Below are 11,597 nucleotides of genomic sequence, written 5' to 3' on the forward strand. Positions count from 1 at the left end.
GAGGAGGAGAAGGAGGAAGAAGGAAAAGGAAGGAGGCTGAGGCAGAGGGGGGAGAGGTGATTTCTTGGACACATGCTGCTGGCTCTGAGGTGGAGGACAGGTCAGGAACAGGGCCTGGAGGTGGGCTCTAGACGCTGGCAGAGACAGGACACAGATGCTCCCTGGACCCTCAGGAGGAACCACCTGCCACACCTGGATTTGGGGACTTTGAGGTCCAGAACTGCAAATGAATAATTCTGTGTTTGGTCACTAGGCTGGGGCCTGACCACCTGCTTCAACAGCTTGCCCTCGTTCAGGATCTGGGGGACAGAAGCCACAGGCCTGACTCACATGCCGGCCCCCGAGGTCTAGAAGGCAGAGGGATGGGCACAGGAGCCCTGGAGGATGCACGTCCCTCTGCGGCCTGCGTGTGAGCCAGTGCGGGGCAGATATCAGGAGAGCAGTGACCCCGTGCCAGTAGTGGACCCCTCCAGGGACTCCACAGAGCACTCCTGGTAGGATGTGGGCTCCTCAGTGCCAGGAGGCCATGTGTTCCTCTGTGGCCCCCTAGCACAGCTGACCTCTCTGCCCCAGGAGGATCGCCCCACGCCTGCGACAGCACCCCACGTGCAAATCTTGCAAATGGCAGGGTCCTTCTGTACAAGTGCCAAGCCCTGGGGCACCCTCTCCCTGGTGGCGGGCGCCCCAGGATGGCGGGACTCACTGTGATAGTCAGTGGCTGCCGGTTGTTGGGCGTGTTGACGGTCAGCTTGGCCACGCCATCATCTTGTGTCAGAGACTGCACATCACTGTCCTGGGCCACCACGGGCACACGGCGGGCTGGAGAGCCATCAGGGTTTGTCACATACACCTGTGGACATGGGGGTGGGGTATCTGGTGACTCTGAGGTGTGCTCAGTGCTCCACGAGTGGGGCGTGGGCCCTGCCCGGGGTCTCACCATGAGGTCGAAGGGCATGGGCCCTGCCCCGGGGTCTCACCATGAGGTCGAAGGGCATGGCTGGTTTGAAGTACTTGGGCGTCTTGGTGAAGTGGATCTGGTAGGGGGAGGTCACGATCTGGATCCCACTGTGCTCTGCCTCCACCATGTCGCTGCCTGAGGAGAGGGACCATGAGGGTGGCCACTGGCTGCCCCCGGGACCAGGCCTCCTCCCCCAGACTGGGTCCCACCTCCGTACGGGGCCTCCTCCCTCAGACCAGAGCTCCCTCTCAGATGCCCCCGTCTTCTCCCTGGACCTTGCTCTCGGGCTGGGCTCCTCCCCCAGGGGCTCTCCTCTCAGCCAGACTGCCTGGTGGTCCTGGGCCTCACCTGAGTGCAGGATGACAGTGACAGACACGTACAAGGACTTCCCCACCAGGGCGTCGGCTCGGGAGGGCTGCACACCATCCAGCAGCACCTGGCGGCTCAGGGTGGCCTCCCCGGTGCCATCCTCGATCTGGGGAGGGGACAAGGCTCAGCAGAGTGCCCTGGGGAGCTGCCTAAGAGGGGGCGCTGGAGGGAGGGGCGTCCAGGGGCCTCTCAGGTACCACAACGCGCTGGAGGGACTGGGGCAGTGAGATCCTCTGGTCGCCATCCTGGACCCCGAAGATGACGAAGGCGGTGCCGTCCACGTTCTTCCCATACAGGAACCTGCAGGGCCACGGCGTCAGCCGCCCACCCTCGGAAGGCCACGTTGCCCTAACTTCTCACTGTGGCCAAACACCCAGAGTCCCTGCCCTCACCTGGCCTTCACCTGGCCTCACCTGGCTCCTCACCTGGCCTCACCTGGCCCTTCACCTGGCCTCACCTGGCCCTCACCTGAACCTTTCTTCTGGCCTCACTTGTCCCCCACCTGGCCTTCACCTAGCTCCTACCTGGACCTCACCTAGCCTCATTGGCCCTTACCTGGCCTCACCTGGTCTTCACCTGGCTCCCCACATGGATCTCTCCTGGCCTCATCTGGCCCTCACCTGAACCCCTCTCCCTTCCTCACCTGGTTTTCATCTGGCCTCACCTGGACCTTACCTGGCCTCTTTCCTGGCTCCTCTTCTGGGTCCTCATCTTGTATTCACCTGGTCCCATCCCAGGCCCTCTCACCTGGCCCTCACTTTGACACTCACATGGCCACTCACCTGGCACTTGATCTGGGTCCTCACCTGGCCTCACCTGGCTCCCCACCTGGACCTCTCCTGGCCTCTTCTGACCCTCACCTGAATCCTTCTCCTGGCCTCACCTGGTTTTCAATTGCCCTCATCTGGACACTCACATGGCCTCTCACCTGGCTCCTCATCTGGGTCCTCACCTGGCCATCACCCATCCCCATCCTAGGCCACCTCACCTGGTCTTCACCTGGCTCCTCACCTGGACCTCATCTGGCCTCACCTGACCCTCACTTGGCCCCTTCAACAGGCCTCACCTGAACCTACCCTGGCCTAATCTGGCCCTCACCTGGCCTCACCTCTCCTTCACCTGAACCCTCATCTGGCTCCTCACCTGGGTCCTCATCTGGCATTCACTGATCCCATCCCAGGCCCTGGCACCTGGTTCCTCACCTAGCCCTCTCCTGGTCTCACCTCTTGGGCCTCACCTGGCTGTGATGGTGACCTCCAGGCCATTCGGGTCATCGATGTAGTAGAATTTCTCTTCAGGCTCCACCAGGACCTCGAAGCTGGGCAGCACTAGGGTGAGAGCTGGTGTTGGCGCGGCTGGCGCAGGGCCCAGCGCTCCAGGACCCCCAGGTCCTCCCCCACTCACCGTACTCCTTCACCTCGAACTCAGCTGAGAACACCTGCTGCGGCGAATTCTCATACTGGGCCCGGATCTTCCACTGCCCCATGCTGCAGAGAGGGTGGGTGAGGGCAGCCCGGCCTCAAGCCCTGCTCCCCCTCAGGGGACTGGGGACCCCAGAACCCCCACAGAGCCCGACGTACTTGACCAGCTCTGGGATGTTCCAAGACAAGGGCACGATGCCAAACTGGTTTTGAGAAGACAAAGTGTCCCTCTTGATGGGGATGCCATCTGGGGTCTGTAAGCAGACAGGAAGGGCTGTGGCTCAAAGTGGCTCTTCTGAGGCCAGGCTCTGCCCCCAGCCTCTTTGCAGCTCATCTACAGGTGCAGGGGTTAAGGATGTGGACCCGGGTCCATCAGCCTAGGTTCAAACCCTACCATGCCATTTACAAATTGTGTGACCTCGGGCAAGTTACTTAACCTCTCTGTGCTCCATGAGTACATGTAACAAAGGGAGATCATAAAGGCTCCCAGCTCGCTGGCTTGGGTTGTCCTTCACATAAGCAGGGCATTGATAAGGATCAGTGCCTCTCTGAATGCAGCTAACACTAGCATCTTCTGCCCACTCGTATGCCAGACCGGCACTGAGCCTTGTCTGTGAACACATAAGAACAGCAAGTTCAATGGGTTCCGCTGCCAGCAGCTAACCTTCAGGAGACAGACCTCGAAGCCTGCTTTTCTGGGTTTGGAATGCGGGCGATTCTGTGGATGAGGTTCTCTGTTGGATGGGAGCTGAGGCACCAGCACTTAGAGGAGGAGACGCGTGGACTCTGCCCCTGGCTGACCGTCTTGATCCTCTACCCAGTCACGGGGCCTTTGTACTTGCCACCACCTTGCATGATTTATGTCCCTCCTCATGACAATCGCTGAGGGCAAGACCCCCTTCCTCACCCTGCTCTCCTTCCTGACTCCCTCTTTCTTCCGGTATGTTTTTATTCCACCCAGGTAGATGCCAAGGACTGAGCTGAGTTCAGGTGTTGAGACCCTGAACACTCAGAGAAAAGTCCCTTCCCCTGTGAACTTGGATTCAATGGAGGGTGGAGGGGCTTAAGAAAGGAACAGACCATACCACGCATGGGATCTGAGTGTGTGTATGTGTGTGTGTGTGTGTGTGTGTGTGTGTGTGTGTGTGTTGGTGCCTGCAGTGGGGACTTGCAACTCTATGGGGTGCCCAGGGAAGCCTCAGTATAAAATCGGGGCAAGGGTGACAATTGAGCAGAAAATTTAAACAGGCAAGGGAGTGAGCTCCATGTGTTTTCAAAGAAAAGGTCTGTATATACTTATGTTTTAAAGCAGGAACTGTCTGTGCAAAGACCCTGGAGCAGGACTGAGCACAGCAAGGATGGCAGGGGAGAGGGGAGGAGGGGAGGCACGGAGGGAATGGAGAAAGCTGTGTGGGCTGCAGGGAGGACCTAGACTTTTATCCCAAGGGAGGTGGGAGCCACGGAAGGCTGTGGGCAGAGGAGGAAGAGACCCTCACTGGGGTCTCAGAATGTTTGGGAGCATGTGCTGCCTTGTGGGTGCCCCTGGACCTCTGCCATCTCAAGACGTCTCTCTGCATTGATGTCTCTGCATGTCTCTTTGTCTCTGGGACCCCCGTCCATGGTCTCTGTCCTGTGTGACTGGCGCCTGGCTTTCTGTACCTCAATGCTGACGACGATGGTCCGGCCCACTGGCAGCAGCTTGTGGTCCACAGTGAAGATCCGGTAGAGGACTGGAAGGCCGTGGGAGAGACAGAGGAGCCCATGAGCCCTGGCCCCACACCCTGGGGCCTGGCCCTCCCCAGCCAGCCCAGCCCGTACCCGTGGAGCCGGGAGTGTAGATGGTCTTGTCTGTCTGGATGAAGAGGTACCCGCTCTGAAGGCTGACCAGCACCACCTTCTCCACCATCGTGGCCCCGAAGTTCGCCAGGACAGTCACAAACTTGTGGCCCTTTTCCGACCTGAACTCCTTGCTGGCTGGGATCTAGGCATGTGCCAGGGGATTGTTAGGGGTCTGCTCCAGGGTCCCAGGCCCTGTGTCCAGATTCGAGGCCCTTGGCGGGGCTGTCACCTGCTCCTCTTCCCCAGGGAACCTGCCCATCATCTTACTTTGCCTGTGTTGTCCGGGTTGGGAGAGGGCAGAGGCACCAGGAGCAGGAGCCAAGGGGGATCAGAGAGTGGACTGAGGGTGGGCTCAGAAGAATGACAGGGCGGGACTCAAAGGGAAAGGGACTCAGAAAATGGGCTTCGACTCAGGAGAGGAAATTAAAAGGGACTGAAACCTAGGAAAAGGACTTAGAATAGGGAGGAGACTCTCAGGAGGAGACTCAGAGAAGTTCCAAAGGGGAGGAGACTCAGAGATGGGCGGGGCTCAGAAAGGGAGGAGACTCAGAGAGGGGGGGCCCAGGGGGAAGGAGACTCAGACATTGGCGGGGCTCAGAAAGGGAGGAGACTCAGAGAGGGGAGGGGCTCAGAGGGGAGGAGACTCAAAGAAGGGTGGGGACCAGAGGGGAGGAGACTCAGAGAAGGTTGGGGCTCAGGGGGGAGGAGACTCAGAGAGGGGAGGGGCTCAGAGGGGAGGAGACTCAGAGAGGGGAGGGGCTCAGAGGGGAGGAGACTCCGAGATGGGAGGGGCTCAGAGGGAGGAGACTCAGAGATGGGTGGGGCTCAGAGGGGAGGAGACTCAGAGATGGGAGGGGCTCAGAGGGAGGAGACTCAGAGATGGGAGTGGCTCAGGGGGAGGGGCTCAGAGTGGAGGAGACTCAGAGAGGGGAGGGGCTCAGAGGGGAGGAGACTCAGAGAAGGGGGGCTCAGAGGGAGGAGACTCAGAGATGGGTGGGGCTCAGAGGGGAGGAGACTCAGAGATGAGAGCGGCTCAGAGGGAGGAGACTCAGAGAAGGTTGGGGCTCAGGGGGGAGGAGACTCAGAGAGGGTCGGGGCTCAGGGGGGAGGAGACTCAGAAAAGGGAGGGGCTCAGAGGGGAGGAGACTCAGAGATGGGAGGGGCTCAGGGGGGAGGAGACTCAGAGAAGGGAGGGGCTCAGGGGGGAGGAGACTCAGAGAAGGTTGGGGCTCAGGGGGGAGGAGACTCAGAAAAGGGAGGGGCTCAGAGGGGAGGAGACTCCGAGAGGGGAGGGGCTCAGAGGGGAGGAGACTCAGAGAGGGGCGGGACTCAGGGGGGAGGAGACTCAGAGAAGGGAGGGGTTCAGAGGGGAGGAGACTCAGAGAGGGGAGGGGCTCAGAGGGGAGGAGACTCAGAGAGGGGCGGGACTCAGGGGGGAGGAGACTCAGAGAAGGGAGGGGTTCAGAGGGGAGGAGACTCAGAGAAGGGAGGGGCTCAGAGGGGAGGAGACTCAGAGAGGGGCGGGACTCAGGGGGGAGGAGACTCAGAGAAGGGAAGGGTTCAGAGGGGAGGAGACTCAGAGAAGTGTGGGGTTCAGGGGGGAGGAGACTCCGAGAAGTGTGGGGCTCAGGGGGGAGGAGACTCAGAAAAGGGAGGGGCTCAGAGGGGAGGAGACTCAGAGAGGGGAGGGGCTCAGAGGGGAGGAGACTCAGAGAGGGGAGGGGCTCAGAGGGAGGAGACTCAGAGATGGGAGGGGCTCACAGGGGAGGAGACTCAGATGGTGGAGGCTGGAAGGGGAGTAGATTCAAGAGGGTAGGGGCTCTCAAGTGGAGGGGATAGAGAGGGAGGGGCTCAGTAGGGGAGCAGCAGACTCACATGGTGGAGTTTAGAGGGGGAGTACACCCAAAGGAGGGGCGGCACTCAGAAGGGGGCAAACTCAGAAGAGGCAGGGCCTGAGAAGGAAGACACCCAAGGACATGGTTCAGAGGGACAGACCACAAAGAGTGGGAGGGGCTGTGGAGGTCTGCAGGGCTGGTTCCAGTCTGCGCCCACCTTGATGGTGACGTTGCCCAGGTGTCCGGTGGCGCCACTCAGCACCGTCTTCTCACTGGACAGCACTTGCTTCTTGGCTGGAAAGTCGTGGACCGTGACTGTGACAGGAACGTCCCCTTGAACCTCGTGGGCCTCCAGCACTATGTTTTCCTCATTCTCCAGCCGCAGGATGTTGGGGGTGATCATGGAGTACCTGTCCAGTGGCGCACAGAGCTGTATTCCCAGGGACAGGAGACTCTAGCCCTAACCTGGTCAGTGCCTGGATGCTCCTCTCTTCCCTAGCACTTTGCCTCAGACCCTGAAGGGGATCCAATGACAGCCTGGGACACCTGCCAGCCTCAGGTCCTGGCTATGCCTTCCTCTCTGGCACCGTCACCTCCCTATCCCCATGGGCAGGACGGCAGTCACCATGACCTCCCACCCCCTCAGCCAGGTGTACCTGGATTTGAAAGCTTGAACATCTAGGGCTGCAGTTTCCCACCAACCCCTGATCCTCAGAAACAAACCCAGCAACCCTCTTAAGTCTCTAGACTTCCAAACCACAATTGCCTAAACCCATATACCCCCAACCTCTAAACCTCAAGTCCTAGAATACTCCAAACCCAAACTTAAGCCTCTGACACCGCGGACTTATTAATACAACCAGATCCACACACTCCCAACCCTGCATAAACCCAAAGTACCAAATCACTAAGCCTCCAAATGCTGAAACTCATGATTTCTGAACTGTTTGGACTTGTTAGCCTCCAGTTTACTCCAACTCACAATCGCTAAACACACAGCCCCTCCATCCTAAACCTCCAGACACTCAGTTCCATAAATGTGCAAACTCCAATTCCCCTGTGCCTGGATTCCACGGGAACCCAGCCCACAAACACCCCAGCCAGGCAGCCCAAATTCTCATGTCCTACCACCAACCTGAAATCCACAGACACCCATGTGCATCTGGATTCTACAAGGACCTGAAGCCCAAATGCCTGCTCCCACCTGGGCCTGGCTACTCACATGGGGTCCCCCAGGGCCAGGGGGAGGCTGGTCAGCAGCAGCAACAGCAGACTGGGACCAGAGGCAGGTCCCATGGTGCAGGGAGAGTGGAGGCAGAGGGACAGAGGAGAGGGAGAGGACGGGGAGGAGTGAGCAGAGCCGCTGGGGGCTCCTTTTATCCACTGGGCCTCTCCCCCACTCAGCCCTTCCTTCCCCTGTGGATTGTCCCTCCCAGGGGCTTCCCCAGATTGCTCAATACATTTCCTGAGGGTTTCAAGCCCTGTTGCCAGCAAGTCCAGGGGTTAGTAACTTGAGGACATGGCCCCCAACCCCCCTTAACAGAAAGTCCCTGTCCGTTGACATGGCAAATCTCAGGGTCAAGGTCAGCTGGCATGCAGGATTGTTCCCCACTCGCAGTCTGTGATGGAGAGCACTGGGGTCTGGGGGCTATGGACACATTCTGCATACCATTCTTCTCTCCTCCCGGGTCGCCTTGCTTTTTCATGAACACTATACCCTAGAGATCATTTCACACTGGTACTCAGAGAGCTTCCTCATTCTTACAGGGAACTACTTCCTATCACACTGTGTGGAAGAATCCAGGGTCCTCTTGAGGGGCACACAGACTTCTGTGGTTGCAGATCACACTCTTGCAGTGAACGGTCTTGACCTGCTCCCTTTCCTAGCTTTGAGCTTCCTAGCTGTGGTCTTTGGGCCAGCTCCTGATAAGCATTCTGAGCCTCAGCCTCCTCCTGCAGAATGAGTTGTTTTGCAACTACAGGAGAAGGTGCTGGGTCCACATGTACATGCCCCGCTGACATTGCTAGATACCGCCAAGTTCCCCTTCCTGGGAGCTGTAGAGATTTACCCACTCCTCAGCTTGCATGAAATGCATTGCCAGTTTCCCCAGGGCCTGGTCCCCAGAGCATGTGGGCAGGCTTTTGGATTCTTGCAACCTGGGTACAAACTGGAAGCTCAGTGTCATTGACATTTGCATACCTCTGATGCTCAGAGGTGTTGTCCCCTGATCACAGGAGGTAAAGGGTTAATGGGAATGGTGTGAGGGTGGGGGGTCTTGGTCCCTGGAAAGGTGGTTTCCAAACCCCACTGAAAAGGTTAAAGGGGAGTTTGCTCTGATTTCCTGTAAACTACACCCTGTCCCTGGCTGTGCCAGGGTGGGGGAGGCCTGGAGAATTAGAGCAAACCTGGCTTCTGTCCCTTTGATTGCAAAACCCTCTCGGGGGAGACAGAAGATGAAAACACTTGCTCAAACTGACCCCCAGTGGCCCCCATGACTTCCCCACTCCTTCCCCCCATCAGCCACCCTATTTCCTGGTTTCGTGATGGCCCTAAACACGGGGACTGGGGCACTGGCAATGCTGACGAGGGACTCCTGTCCTGCTGCAAGGATTGGTTCCTTCTTCTGGAGCCTCAGTTAAGCCATCTGAACAGTGGCCCACAGGACAGTGCTGCTATGTGCCCTTGGGAGGGGCCCAATGCCTAGAAGTCTCCTGGCTGGGAGGGGAGGATCAATACAGGGTCTCCACCCTTCAGGCTCATGGTGCTGGGGATCTGGACGGGCTCCAGACCTGGTGACCACAGGCAAGGGGGCTGGAAAGGGAGCCAGAGGCCTGGAGAGGACCAGGCCCACTGGGAGGAAGGGGAATTCCTGGGCCTCGGGGCCTTTCTCGGGATGTGTACACAGTGTGTCCAGAGGCTTGGGAGGGGAATGGTGGACAAGATGAGCCAGCAAGGGAGGGGCGGGGGTTCCCAGTGGAGGCCCAGGCAGCCCAGCATTCTGTATCTGGGCGGGGCCAGGCTGCTGGCTGACAGGTGATGGGGCATCTGAATGGCCTTACTCTGAGCAGGTGCGCCAGGCCCGTACCTTTATGTCCCACATGCAGGCATTCAAGCAACCTGCAAGTATTTGGGGAAGAAATGGCATCTTTTCTGAACATGCACAGAATTTTTTTCTGGACATTGTTCCGACTTGGTCCAGTGTAGTGCTGTGGCCACCAAGTTGCACTATGTTGGTGTCACCCGTCTGTGAAGTCTACAGGAGGCTGTGAATACTGCAGCATTTGACGTAGGGGACTTGGCCATACTCTGATTTGGCACCCCTGGGTGTCCCATAGGAACCAGGCCCCTGAGACTGCTTATTATTTTCCTGATGTTGAGATTTAACTGGAAGTCCTGTGTTTGATCTAGCACCCCCGGATGGGGTGCAAGGAGGGGGAGTAAGGATTTAAGGGTGGGTCCCAGGTGCCCCACTGCAAACCTGCCTGGATTGGCTGCTGCCTTTTACACCCTGCCCCCATTCTTTCCTCCCTGAGGACTGGCCTGCTAGTCCTCCAGTTAATGTTTTTCTAGAAACATTCACACACCTTTTATTATAGTACAGTTATTATTTTTCTCAGCTATTGTTAATCTCTTCCTGTGCCTGATTTATCAATTAAATCTTATTGTATGTATGTATAGGAAAAAATCATGGCAGGCACAGCAGCAGCTAAGAACTGGGATTAGAACTCCGGCTCCAGTTCGTGTTCCAAAGACGTCTGAGTGTCTGATTCTTGCTGTCACAAATGACTGTGAACTTACTGGGTTAAAACAACACACTTTCGGTACCCTACAGTGCTGGAGGTCAGAGGTCTGAAATTGAGATGTGGACGGGCTGGTGCCTTCTGGGGAGCTTCCATTTCTTGGCCTTTCCCAGTTTCCGGAAGCTGCCTGTGTGCTTGGCTCAGGGGCCCTTCCCATCCTGCAGCCTCTGCCTCCCTCCTCACGCCTCCTGCTCTGACCCTCCTGCCTCCCCTTAGAAGAACCCCAGTAATGATGCTGGGTCCACAGGTGACCCAGGGTGACCTCTCCATCTCAGGTTCTTCACTGAATCCCATCCCAAGCCCCTTCTGCATGTCAGGAAGGTCATGCCAGGCCTTAGGGTTGGGGACTGCACACTCTGGGGTTGGGGAGATGGAGAGTCTGCAGCCTGCACACGGAGGGAAACGGCTCCACATGGCCCCGTGCCTTCTTGCTTTAGATCCTCCCTGGCTCCTCCTGCTGCCCCAGATGGCCCTCAGGCTCACCCGGGTGTCACTGCAGTGCCAGTGGAAACTCCCGGGCCTGCACGGCTCCGACTTCCTCATCTGGCAGCTCTGCCGATCTGTCTGGGCTGCAGCTGGGGCTGCTTCCCTTTACAGGAAGTCCTCCCCAGCCTGCCCCATGCCTGTGGCCTCCTCCAAGGAATGTTTCTCAGAGATCCTAGGGGTTCCCAGGAACCCATGGGAGGGGAGAGAGGACAGGGTCCTGAGAACCTGCCCTGAGTGGGTGCACAGGTGTCTCCAACCTGCAGTTACTCAGGGTTCCGTGAAGGCGCTGAGATCAGGGTTGCTGTCCCTGGGCACAGCCACTCATACCCACTGTTGCATAGGAAACTCAATCAACTCCAAGGTCCCATTTGATGGGACAGAGAGGTTAAGACAGTGGTCCAGGATCACACAGCAAATGGCACATTAGAGAGGTTGGTCCCAGAGTCCAGCTGTTGGTGGGCAGTGTGTGCAGTGGTGAAAGACAGCTCCTCAGAGGAGCCAATGGTCTGGCTTTCAGCCTTTAGTCTCCACTCACTCACTCGTGGTGTGACCTTGAGTGAGTTACTTAGCCTCTCTATGCCTCAGTCTTCCTGATGAGTTAAGGTCCACTTATGTGGGGCGGAGCACAGGCAGCCACCACTATGCCAGCTACTCATCATTTTGCCCTTGGTGGGGGCCACCTCTGGGCCCTCCCATCCCTATCCCCCTCTCCCCAAGTTCTGCACATGCCATCCCTCACCTGGGCATCTCTTCACTTTCCCTGGCCTTCCTGGCTGAGTCAGGGCCTGTGTGCATAGGAAACTATGCACTTAGTGGCTCATCCCAGGTCTGATGGCCCAGTGATGGAACTGCCTGGTGACATGTCCCTCTCATGGACCCCCCACCCAC

General features: G+C 58.1%; 1 protein-coding gene across 1 annotated transcript in view; it reads right to left on the reverse strand.

Moving 5' to 3' along the window:
• Nucleotides 1-7,793, reverse strand: part of C3 (complement C3) — a 31,072-nt gene extending 23,279 nt beyond the window's left edge. Inside the window, exons 1-11 of the mRNA XM_081285335.1 lie at nt 7,645-7,793; nt 6,640-6,832; nt 4,567-4,729; nt 4,408-4,478; nt 2,908-3,002; nt 2,732-2,814; nt 2,565-2,655; nt 1,525-1,627; nt 1,307-1,433; nt 978-1,093; nt 704-850 (exon numbers count right to left, since the gene is read on the reverse strand). Coding sequence (XP_081141461.1) covers nt 704-850; nt 978-1,093; nt 1,307-1,433; nt 1,525-1,627; nt 2,565-2,655; nt 2,732-2,814; nt 2,908-3,002; nt 4,408-4,478; nt 4,567-4,729; nt 6,640-6,832; nt 7,645-7,718 — 1,263 coding nt within the window. The 5' untranslated portion in view covers nt 7,719-7,793. The remainder of the gene's footprint in view (nt 1-703; nt 851-977; nt 1,094-1,306; nt 1,434-1,524; nt 1,628-2,564; nt 2,656-2,731; nt 2,815-2,907; nt 3,003-4,407; nt 4,479-4,566; nt 4,730-6,639; nt 6,833-7,644) is intronic.
• Nucleotides 7,794-11,597: the final 3,804 nt, after the last annotated feature.

Source organism: Spermophilus citellus (genome assembly GCF_964194105.1).
Source record: "Spermophilus citellus genome assembly, chromosome: 3".
In the NCBI taxonomy this organism is placed as follows: Eukaryota; Metazoa; Chordata; class Mammalia; order Rodentia; family Sciuridae; genus Spermophilus; species Spermophilus citellus.